General features: G+C 42.6%; 1 protein-coding gene across 1 annotated transcript in view; it reads right to left on the bottom strand.

The window, feature by feature from the left end:
• FNDC1 (fibronectin type III domain containing 1) overlaps positions 1-12820 on the bottom strand; it is a gene marked incomplete at its 5' end in the record, with an annotated part of 40600 nt that overhangs the window by 11422 nt on the left and 16358 nt on the right. Inside the window, 4 exons of the mRNA XM_010020019.1 lie at positions 4149-4257; positions 5628-5858; positions 7819-7980; positions 8665-8730. Coding sequence (XP_010018321.1) covers positions 4149-4257; positions 5628-5858; positions 7819-7980; positions 8665-8730 — 568 coding nt within the window. The remainder of the gene's footprint in view (positions 1-4148; positions 4258-5627; positions 5859-7818; positions 7981-8664; positions 8731-12820) is intronic.

Below are 12820 nucleotides of genomic sequence, written 5' to 3'. Positions count from 1 at the left end.
AATAGGCTGGGAGAGGGTCAGGAAAGAAAGGCAGGTTTCCTTCCACGAGCACTCGGAGAGGGCAGCAGGGGCTGTATCCTTTCTTCTACAACCGCACCATCCCTCCAGAAGAAAAACACATAAATCATAAGCCTGCAGGTTGACAGGCTAGTGCAAAGCATCTCCACCCACCAGAAATGGCCTAGCGCTACATCCGTCATCAATATTTACAACAAACATTATAATGAGATACTAGAGCAGAGCTGGAGCAGGAGCTTCCTTCGCAGCTGGTGTGACACAGGTCTACTGCTCAAGCAGGACAAGCGTTTCATTGACATCTCTCCTCTTCTGTGCTGCCCTGGTGATACACAGCAGCCAGCTGTGGCTGGTGCTGCTTGTTGCATATACTGTAGCTTTGCTTTAATGGAGATACAGAAAGGAAACAGAAATTTTTGGTGTATCTGGCCCCCAGACCCAGAAGATCCAGGCTCTGTTTGCAGTTGTGAGCCCTGAGTAAATGTTTGAGAGCTTCCTATGAAATGCTCTGTAAACCACTGGAATTGGCAGCAGCAGGCACTGTGGGATCAAAATGTCCCCGGAGGGAAGAAAACTCAAGTGGACAGGGAAGAAGATTTGATGACACATAAAGATATGGTAGTAAAGGGCAGCATTTTAAATCACAAGATTTAAAATTGTGATTTTTTTTAAAATTTAAATTTTAAAAAAATTTAAATTATTTAAAATAGCCACTCCCATCAGGCACTGATTCTGCTTTCCTGCAAAGAGGCAGGAAAAAGCCTACCCATGCTCAAGAAGGGACTGAAATGTTTATGAGAAGGATTATAATGTTTGTGACTACAGGAGACTGGATTTAGTGGTTGAGCGGATGCTGCCCAGCCCTTTGCATCATTCTGTGACAGCTGAGAATTAACGTCAGGGAACAGGCATTGTCAAGACTGCTGGTTTTAAGATTTAATAAGGTTTAAAGTCATTTTAGCATTTACGTTCACATGTCACAAGGAAGCAGCTCCTGTGCCCGCTGAAGCTGACCATTAGTTTTGCTAATGGAAAAACTTCCACTTCTCAAATGGAGGTTAGACCAAGCCTCAGAAAACAACTTACAACAAGTGTTAAACATCGTCTTTCTTTGTAAAACCTAAACACCAGGCAAAGGTTTTCCAGGATATTTACAGCTTCAAATCTTCTTTGGGGCTGACTTCTGTCAAGATCCCAACCCGTTACTGATATGCTGCACACACCACAAAGTTGCGCCACCACTAGCCCCACATGGTACTCAGCAGTCCATAGCATCTGCATACAGTAAATCCAACTTAATTGTAGATTTCTTGTAAAATTTACTAATAATGCAAACGCAAAATTTTTAGACTAACTTCAAATTTCATGCCATATTTTCTTAGTTAGGCACGGGGTCTTTTCCCAGTGGTTTGTGAGTTATTTTTAAGACAGAAAGTATGCATTCAATTCAGTCTGTGGATTTGGAAAATGTAAATGAGGTTGGCTGATACACACAATTTCTCTGTTGTAAAGAACCCTCCTTCTCCACCACAGGCCCCACATGAAGACTTTATTGCCTCCACAGAGTGTACAACAGAGGCCAATGGATCATACTACTCTTCAGTAAGATGCTGGGGAAATAACATGCTTAAAACAAACAGCACTTGCTTGAACCTCCCTGCTTTTGAAACCGGGCCTTAGTGTTTGACATGGGAGTTACCAGCTTCATGGAGATACGTGAACCTATAACCTTGCTGTTCCTATAAAACTCCACTCAATTACAGCCAGATTGTGACCATCTGAAGCCTAGAGTTAACATACATCTCAGCAGATGTATCACAGGTTGGCAGCTCAATTCCCACCAATTTCCCTGAACTGAGCATGGCTGGGGTGGCAGCTGCAGGGCTCCTGGGGGTTTTCACTGCAACTGCTCTTTCTGGTGACCTGGAGCCCTTGAGATGTTGGACACAAGAAGCCAAGAGCTATCACTGAAAGTGATACTGACTGAAAGTCATTGAAGGGGTGAGGTGCTGCAACTGGAAGGTGGAAATGGCACAGAAGCAAGATACACAGTACCAGAGGTGGGGGAAGCTGGGGCATACAGGCAATGCCTCCCTGGCCTGTGTGGGAGACAGGGTGAGAGTGCAGGAATGAAAACTAAACTGGGATGTACAGGAGTCTGGGATGTGGAGGCAGGAACTGGGAATAGCAGCAGGAGGAGAGAGGTTTAGGGAAAGGGTGTCCTCAAGTCACAAGGACATGTATGTACAAAGGCAGAAGGGTCTGCACCTGCCTCCCTCACTATCTAGGAACAGAGTTTAGGAGTTCTTAGACCTCTTCCATCTTGTTATAACTGGTGAAATCCACAGACAAACTGTGCCACATACATCCCTCCATTCATGTGCAACAATGATGCCTTATAACAAAGGCACTAGCAGATGCATACAATCGCGGCGCTTTACTCTGCAAGTAATATTGCTTTAACACACCGTGAAAGCCTACTAAAGTCTAGATTATTAATCTTCACAATAGGTTGCCTTTTTTACCTCTTGGGTATGTAACAAAAAGCCTCATGAATCACATGACTGGCAGCACTGTAGACAGAACAGGAAGGGATAAGATGGGACCAAGTTTTTCCTGTAACATCCAATTTCTCTTTTTCTTAACTTTTGGGTGTCCCATGTGTGCTTATCCTGCCTCTCCATACACCTTTTGCTTGCTAATTTCCTGGGTCCTTGTCGCTGCACGTGTCCTCTGTTGGACATATTCCTGGTGCACCTGCCTAAGGCACTGCTGCTGAAGTTGCATCGGTGCTGGCTCTCCCAAAGAGATGCCATGTCCTCAGAACTCTTTGGCTGGAGGGAAATCTCTGAGGAAAAGACAGGGGAGCAGCACACCCTTAACACATGCTGTGATCTCTTGGTGCTTAGATGTCCCAAGGCCAGCAGGAGCAGCTGCAGGGGCAGCTGTGTGACTCTGCTGAAATCAGGGCTGTGCAGAGAAGCACTGCTATGTAGTCAGAAAAAATATGCCTGGTTGTACTGGAGACCCAAATGCTAAACCACACTGACTTTTTCATTATTTATTTACTTCATCTTATCTTAGTATTTAATCTATTAAGATTTTAGATGACGACAATGCTTAAACAAGTCTGTTTTCTAGGTTGAGATCTCAACCAACTGTTTTTAACCCTCAGAATCTTCCCTTTATATATAAATCACCTTGGAAAGAAAAGATATTTTAGGTGACACAAACCCTATGTGCCTGTCCTACCAGTAGATGCTTTGATCATCATGTGAGGTATGCTAGTACCAACCCACAATCCCAATGCATTTCCTAAATTACCATATACATGAGCAACACCTGCCATCAGTGTCTAAGAGACTGTTGTCATCAGCACATGAGGAGCAATCACCTAGCCCAAGGCAGTACCAGAAGTATTTCAGACTCAGAATACAAGAGAAAAGTATGAGAGACACCAAGCATCTGTCAAAAGAAGTAATTTTAATGTAGTCCCTTTGTGGCCATTTATTTCCCACCCAATTGTCATGAATTATTCCAGTATCATGCCAAGCATACATTCTTGTTCTGCCATTTCAGTGAGACTTTTTGCAAGGTAAAGACCTAAAGCTCCTGCCAAACTGACTTCTGAGCAACTGCCATGGCCTCATTATATACCACCAAACCTTCTCTTCCAGCACAACTCATGTGAACAGACAGCAAAAACAGACCAGAGAAGGGCACCTCTCCCTGCCAGCCCTTATGTATCAAATCTTGGCCACATCAGTGTGTGGGAATGGCCACATCCCATCATGCCAAGGATATACTTTAGTATTCTCTCCACAATAAAATCAGTTCAGTTATGTGTAACAGTAGAAAATGCATTCTTAATATGATTTTCTCTATTACTGATATGTGGTTTTATATACATAAACATATGCATGTACACACAGTCATCTGCTCCAGGCTTACTACGGTAAAGATATCATATTAAGTAGCTGTGCAGTTTATAAAATGATTTGCTGTCAAACAGAATGAGTAAAATCTAGATGAGATGTAAACATTTATACTAAGGCTCAGAAAAATGATTGACAGTTCTCAGAATTTGTCTTATTTCCCTAACAGAACTGAAAAAGAGTGGATCAAATCCTTACCGTGTGTTGGGCTTCAGGTTCTCAATTGGCAAATGAGTAGATCCTGAAGTCCTGGTTGACCACTTATTCTTTAAAAAGTCATCATAGGATGCACTGTAAACCAGATAGCCTGTAAATGGGAAAGACAAATAGTTGTGAGGATTCTAAATAAATTTTAAGTAAATGATATCCCTAGGTGCTGTGCTAGATTTTATGGGTTACAAGAAATGGAAGCATCTTTGAATATGAAAGTGATCTGATGCCTAACTCTTCTGGAAAATCCCAGGCTACAAGAATTTCCTGTCATTAGCTAATAATAATGGAGCATGACATCAGAGAATGGTACATCAGAAACGCATATTCTGATTTAAAACACGGTGAAGGCAAAAACATGGCAGAGGCAACACATTCACTGCTTAAAGTGATACAGTCTCTGTGCAGAAACTAATATAGTTAGAAACACCAAGGGGATTTTGGGGAAAAAAACCCCAACACGTTATACAGACTGCACTTGGAAAGGTACTGGATCAACAGCTTTGAAGAAGGAAAAGCTGTGGGACAGACACCACATAGCCTGTTCAAGTGCCACTTTCTCCCTTCCCAGTCATTCAGAAGTTCCCACCCCTTGGCCGTGTCTATCAGCTGCCGAGCTGGGAGAGGCTCCTTGAAAGCTGACTGTTAGCTCTGAAGCAGTGTCATTTTCCAATGATTACTTCAGACTTTTGGGTCCACTGACAAACAGAGGTGATTAATTTCTAAAATATTTTTGTTATTTACTCTAGTGTCTTTCCAGCAATGTTTGAGATTCATTCTTGAAGTCAGTTGGGCTTCTCTCTGGCTCTCAGAAAGTCTAAAGACATTAAAGGAGATCTAATTGAATACATTCATTTAACACATTCCCCATCCCTGGAACTTGCTTGTCAGACTATTTGAGCAAAATTTCAGTAAAGGAAGGTAAGCATAGCCTGGGCCACAGACTCCACTGGAGACAATTGACTCTAATACATTCTTTTCCCACAAAAAAAGTGTGCTAGAAGACCACCAAGCAAGCCAGAAGCCCCTCTACAGGCAGACCATTCCTGCAGCCACGCTCACAGTCAGGCAAGGACCCAGACCAGCTCCAGCCAAGCGGTCACCTTTGTCTGAAGTGGACTGAAGCCAAGTGTGAAAGATGCTCCAAAGGCAGGCTTGGGAACTGCCTGCAGTGGAACTGAGGGTGCTACCTGGGGGCAGAAGTGCTCAGCTGAGCAAAGCGCGCTATCACAGATACCATCCAGGCAAGAAGCAGTGCTTTCAGAACCATTGGCACAAAATCAGTGCCAAAATCTAAGACTGAGGGATGACAAGAGGGACCTTTCTCACTCCTTGGAAAGTAGCTCATCTCCCTCAGAAAACTGAAGAGAATTCATGAGCCATTGGTGGCTCAGCTCAAGGTAAAAATGGTCCTTTAAGAAAACCTTCCGCGCTGCCCCATCAGGAGAGCAACCCTCAGGAGAGTACCTGTTACCATGTCTCCTCGAGCAGGTTTGGCCCAGTCCACAATGACAAAGGAGTGACAGCCTTCAACTGCCACGACAGTGATGTTGTGAGGGGCTTTCAGAGGACGCAGATCTTTCTCTCTGAGGTCATTAGGGATGATTTCATCGAGGCTCTCCACTTGGAAGTGCTCCAAGGCCTCGGTCAAGGAGCAGGGGGCTGCTGGATCTTTATTGAGATAGGTCACATAAGGAGCTAGAAGAGACAGGAAAGGGTGGGTTTAGTTGGCAGTTTGTAGGTAACACAGGCTGGCAACTTCCTGAAAAGAAGAGAGTCAAGTTTTGTGATGCATTTTAAAATTCCTCACCTTCCAGCTGTTCACTGCTGCCAATAAAGTATGGCTTGTGTTCAGTTTGACTGATGTGCAGGGGGAATGGGATGCCAATATTCGGGTCTACCCCATGCTAACGACCATACCCAATTAGGCAAAGACAGAAGGACCATCTTTGCTCTGAGAGGCAGAAGAGAGCAGTCAGACTGCAGCTACTTCCAGCTGATCTGGAAGCAGGTGTGAAAATGTCACCCAAACTTTCTGCCTTTCTGCAAGAGGGAACAGATCCCTGCCATGGCCCTAGATCACCTAAGACTTCACGTGTCGAAGTGGTTGGTTTTTAACAAACATCCTGAAGCTGGAATGAAACAGCAGAGGGAACAAGAATAATTCCAAGGTAAAGTCCAACCAGGTTAAACAAAGGGATTATTGATGTTGTTCCCTGAATACTAAGGGACCAGGAGTCATGAATTCCTACCTTCAGGCATGCGACCCCAACCTGTAACCTCTATTTTTAAAAGCTTTATACTGACTGGAATTGCACTTCAGTTCAGGAAAAGATTAAACCATCTTTTTATTGCCTTAAAAGTCACTGTAACATTCAAAGTAAGGACTATAAAACTTGCTTTGGAAATGTTTATTCAGTGGCAATAATAAAATTCATTGAAATGGTAATGTTAGTTCCCTAGTGCTTTGAAATGTTCATAAACCAACATTTCTTGGTTTATCTTATTGGATTTCATGCCCTAAAGGGATTTTTTCCAGATCTTGCAATGAAGTTAATTTTAGCCTCTCCAGCTAAATGAATCAAGAAGCACTGTCAGCAAGAGAGCCGAATAGAAACATCATGAAATTGTTTGGACAAGGAAAGCTGAAGATGTACTGGAAAAAGTCTCAGCATATATAAAAACAAATCTTTCACTCCAGCAGTAGAGCTCCGCTTTAAGCTACACGAAGCTTGTGGATACTGGAAAGGAAGGCAAGACATCAGTAAATGCTGACTCTCCATGCCCTGAACTCCCATCTAAAATGCCAGGTGAGCCAGCAGCTGACCTGGCCTCAGTTCAGATGCCAGAGGTTTGTAAACGGCTGTGGGGGATCACCAGTCTGGTGTGGAGGCTGGAATGCAGTGCCCTACCACCTCCAAATCCCTCCAATCTGGCTCTCAGCTGCTTCTCTGACAAAGAAGCAGAGCAGCTCTGAAGTCAGAGGTGGAACACACTTAACAGCTCACACGCACAGGAGCCAGCCTCACAGCTCATGTCAATGTATTGGGGGTTCCTTCACCAAGTTCCTTCTATAGAGCAAAGATACAAACAGCAAAATCAAATTTATCTCTATTGGTTTTACTTTTTGGAAAGTTTATATCCAAAATACCATGCATTCCTTGACTTTGAAGCACACCTTTGACATACATGTTTGTGCAAGGACAGTGAAATCACTGAGGTTGCATGGGTCAGTGGAAAAGAATTCAGTTCCCCAGAGGAAGACTCACACATACATGGAGACTTTCATTGACTGAACTACTGGTGTGATGTGAACTACTGGTAATGATGCAGCTGAGCTGAACTGAGCACTAGAGTTGACACTTGCTCTCTTACTGAACACAATGCAGAACACAAAGCAGAGCACTTACACTGTAAGAGTACAAAGAGGCTTGCACTGCTTCAGCAAAAGTATGGGTCCACACTTAGACAAGCAAGCACCAAAGCTAGGAACAAAGTACTACTGTTTGGGTTTCCCAGTTGGCAGTCCTTACACGGACCACACACTAGTCTGTTGGACACATCTGTGCAATGGCCTCAATTTAAGGGCTGACACTGTTCAAAAAAGAATTCTTTGCAGCACAAGTAGCAAGCTACATAAACCACAAGACATCCTTACCAGTGAACCGTTTCTTCCCAGCGATATCATATTCTGACACAGGGGTGGTGCCAATAACACTCGTCTCCGGATAGACAACTTCCAATTCTGTCGTTGTAGAAGCAGTGGTGGTGGTGACAGTGGTGGTGGTTGGTGGCAAAGTGCTCTCAAAAAACTCATAGTCTTCAGAGGAAACAGGAGACGAAAATGTTAGCTTGCTTCATGTTATTTTGGCTTAACTACAAGAAGGGAAACATTCCTGTCACCCACCGCAGTCCCACAGCAGTGCCACACACCCTGCCCTAGCTGCCACACGCTCCTTACGGGCTTCTAAGTCAGGGTTGGTGACACCTCAGACTTGCAAGGGTTTCTACCAAACTGATGACAGCGAGACTTTGCCCTAGGATACCAGTGTTGTTGCTGACTTAGACATTGCTCACACAGGTAAAAAGGGTAACAATAAATTAATGTTTTCATAGAGCAATATCCTGAACATGCTTCGTCTGCTATCTCCCCCCATAACCCTCAAGAGAAGACAGCGCAGTGATTGAATCCCTGGCCACAGCCCTCCGATGCAGATGGAAGGAGAAAGGGAGTGAAAAAATAGCTTTTTGAGAAATCTCTGGGTTATTATTCTAAAATGCTAGAGCTGGTTCAAAGGGACTTTCATGTCCAGAAACAGTTGCCTTTGGACCCTTGCTCTTTACATGTGATGTAGAGCTCTGGAAAACTTTTCCAGCTCACCACTGCCTGCTTAAGCTCCAATTCACCCACCTGCGCCTCAAACCTGATTCCAAAGAAAGAAGACAGGAAAAAAAACAACCCCAAACATGCCACTTGCAATAGACTTTCACAGTTAAACAGTACCATCATCATATATCACATATGCCTCTGGAGTTGCTGTCACATCCAAATCCAGTCCTGAGAAGGTATCTATGGAAAGAGAAAGAGAAAAATGCTATAAGAATTCAATGGTCTCATCCCCACCCTCCTAGTAAAATAGTTCTGAAACCAGGTTTAAAATGAAAATCCTTAGGTGGTTGATTTGTGAAGAAACAACACAACTGCCTAGTTTCCAGATAACACAGTGACAGTGTATTCTAAATACAGCTCTGTGCATTTAGAATAACAGGTGAGTAGCTAACTGCAGTAGCTGGGAGTTTTGCTGAGGGAAAATGGGTTCAGGGCTGCTACTCAAAATCAAAAGTAATGCACCCTGCAGGAGTTCTGCCCTGGGCCTCAGACACTCTGGAGCAAAGACAGGCTGCCAGCAACTGCGTAATGCTCAGGTCAGGGGTTGACAATGTTTTACAGTCTCAGGAGCAGCAAATGTGAGAAACCTATATGCAGAAAAACAACCAAGCAACTAAACTGAAAACTTGTATTTAAATATTTTTCCAGGGGAATCAGAATCAAACAACTGCAGAGCCATGACATTTAGACACTGGATAGCAAGTTATGCAGCCCAAAAGGAATGGATTTGTAGAATGAAGTAAGTGGTGCTGGATTTTCCAGAATTTTATTTTTCACTAGCTCTAGTCTGATCCTGTGGACAGAATGCCCATTACAGGCTGGGGCACAGATGTGTCATCCTGAAGCACTGTTTCTGCTTTAGTTTCATCCAACAGGAATTCAGATTGTGCACACCACGATTGCTCTATGATGCACACGAAAGCATAGCAAGAGGAGGTTAATGTGAGGTGCACACCTCAAACATGCTGCCAATCCACCCCACAAAACAATGCAAATGCACCCACAGACTTCCCAGTTGCCTATCCCTACATCTTATCTCAATATCTCTGCAGGTCATGTATCCCTCACCAGACACATCAACCATCAAGTACTTCACATCAATCTTGTGAATCCTGGAGGCCTCACTGCATGCTCTGAAAAATGCATTTCTCCATGTTGTGCAGGGAAGTCACAGAGTACACAAACCTCAGATTAGCTATGAAATACATGGCTAAGATCATCATATTAGCCATGAAATGCAATCAAAGCAAAAGCATTGTGCTGGAACGCACTGCAGGTACCATCATAAGTCTTCAATGAAATGCTGGGACTATGGAAAGGCCAGTGTGTGAATAAAGACAAGGGAAAGACAGCTTTGACCTCAGGATACTACGCAGAAGCTGGTAATGTTATTTTTACTAAGCCAGTAATACAAACAATGCAAAATTTCAATTGCCAGTGTCAAATAGTTCACAAATATAATCTCAATGATACATTTTCATTTTTCAGGTTTGTTTTTTCTTTTTTTTATTTAGAACAACAATTATTGTACAAGACTAATCTTTTGTTACTACAGTAAGTTTCTTTTAAATACACAGTAGTAATTTTAATGCCAAAATAAGTTTTGAAAACACATTAAATGGGTTAATTCTTGTCAGAATTTCATATAGAAAATCTGACATTTTCTCATGGTAGACTTCTGCAGTCACTTTTCAGGAGAAGATCCATTTGGAAGCCACTTCACTTCTCTGAGGGTAGCCACTGTAGTCAGCAGTAAGCAAAGTAGATCCTTTGCTGAATTCTGCAGATCTTCTCATCACAGTTGGCCATCATCAACCAACATCTATAATGCATGCACTTACCTTTGACTATAGCCAAGTAAACAAGAGGTTTAGATATGCAGGAGTGTGAAGTCCTTCATGGCAGATTTCAACTCATTCACACCTATTAGCTGGTCAGCTTTTGCTGATGATCCAGCAAAAATAAATACTATTTCCTCGTTTTGTAGGTGTTCAGTCTCTTCTACTTCACTGTCTGTGCTTCTTTAGCATTAGCTGTGGCATGGTGACAATAAGGGCACCTCCCAAAAGACTTTTCATCACTTTATAATCATCTGTACACACACAGCTTGCTCCATCACCTTTTGCTGCAGCTCTTCAGTGAACCTGCCTGTACCTAATGAGGCTAAGCCTTGCTATGACCACTTGTCACAGGCTTTTGGCATCTGTAACGACAATGGACTGTGCAACAATCACTTGACTTCATTACCCATAATGTGGCTGTCTCCACCTTTTCATTCCTTGTGAGTTCATGAAAAAGTTTAGCTGATTTCGCTGACAAATCATGCTTGCATGGCCAGAATCCTTCCTGAAAGTTAAAGACTGCAGAATCTATTGAAAGGCTGACAATAAATTCTGCTGGGTCAAGCAAAAATCCTGCCAGAGAGTAAGCAAACTTGTCAAAGCTTTAGAATGTTTGGCAATGAGTTCTGACTCAGATTAAAGGCGAAGACAACATAAAAATGCAATTTGGAAACGGTCAAGGGAAAACTGCATGAAATATTTTGATAGTTCATGTAGTAGTTGTTTATCTCTCTTGAAATAGACAGCGCACTTGTTAAATAAAACTATCCATCATTAAACAAATACCACAAAGATGTGTTCTTCTCAAGCAAGTTCCTCGGTGGAACAGGCAGGTTGGTTTTGCTGCATTTGTCAAATGTTGCGGCAGGTCACCAGGATGAAAAAAAAAGGAGAAAATCTTCAGAGAAACTTTCACAAGTGCCATGTAGGGACTAACACTGAGCTGTATAGCAGGTAAGAAGTAGAAATCCAGCACTATCTTGTCCTTCCAGTCTTTCACTGCGATGTGCTTGCAGATACACTGTCGAAATGGCACACGGCTTAGAAGTCACTTAAAGGCCATTCTCGTTGAACATGCAGCCTGTGTAAAAAAGTAGTTTTCATTCAAGCCCATCTGGTAGAAGGCAAAAAAAAAGTTTTGAAATGTTTACCAAGCAGAATAGTTTGAAATGTTCACAAAATTGCACAAAAAGTCCCCACCCCACAACTCTGCTAAAAACAGTACTGCACAGCTTTTTGTTCCTCAGCTTCTGGAGTCAGGTTAATGCCAGACATATTGTATGAACTCTTACTGTTCTTATAATATGTATTCTCAGAAGAGGTCCTTCAGCTATCGCATAGCACAGGATAAAGAGAGGAAACATTGTGGGATATAAGCAATATTTAAGGTAAGCAAAATGAGCTGGCGGGAGTGGGAAGGACTCTAAGTCTACCAAAACCCATGGTCCCCTCTAGGCAACTTTGAAAATACCAGGGTGACTATGCATACTGATATTTGTAACACTTTTGTAAATACAATTAAGAACAATGAAAGCGCCAAAGGCAAACACAAAAATCTTCAAAGAAATATTTAACAATGATGCTAATTTTTACATATATACATACGTTTGTGTGTTTACACATCCATGCACATGCACATATACAAGCACGCTTCTATAACTGCACACTGTCAAACATCGTTAGATATGTAACTAATTGTTAGATAAACATGAACACTACAAATCATTGTGATTCCGCTGTACAAGGCACTAACATCTCTGAGTCATTACTTACTTAGGGTAGCTGGTAAGGTAATTTTCAGTCTTCTGCTTCTGAGGTCCTTTCCAACGAAACCATCCTCAGACTCAGTGTGAGTTGCTGAAGCCACATTTTTCCACCTCTGCACTCTTCAAAGTGATAGGTCAGCTCTCTAGGCCACGGTTACATGACCTGCTTGTAAATCTACTTTAGCTTTGGAGATAAAGGTGTATGGGGAAAGGTAAGGGGATTTCATTAACCATTAAAACTGGCTACTGCAGTTGGCAAATTTCTGACTACCAACTTGTTGTTTAAGTTATGACCATGCTGCTGCTGCCTATTTGTAGACTGAGTTGGTTATTATCTACAAAGGGAAAGGATAAGGACAACTATGGTGCTGCCTGATCTGGTTTTGCAAAATAAGCAGCTACCTGGTTTGCAATGCAACATTCAGGTTATGAAAGGGTAAAATGTGGTAGGAACAGGCTCAATGCCCAAAGACTCTTGTGTATTTGCATTTGTTTATTTTGGATTTCAGTTTGGCACCACATCCTAAGCTTGTATAGCTGCAACAGAGAAAAATGACATGCACCCACACTGTTCCATATTTTCAGATGAGAAAGAAATTACAGTACAAGTCTCTGGCTTATCTATGCATAGCCAAGATTGTCCTTCCCCAGCTTCATCCATGA

This window comes from Nestor notabilis, unplaced genomic scaffold (assembly GCF_000696875.1).
Source record: "Nestor notabilis isolate BGI_N333 unplaced genomic scaffold, ASM69687v1 scaffold14508, whole genome shotgun sequence".
Taxonomy (NCBI): Eukaryota; Metazoa; Chordata; class Aves; order Psittaciformes; family Psittacidae; genus Nestor; species Nestor notabilis.
Note: the sequence above shows the minus strand (reverse complement) of the source record. Positions and strands in the feature narration are given on the sequence as shown.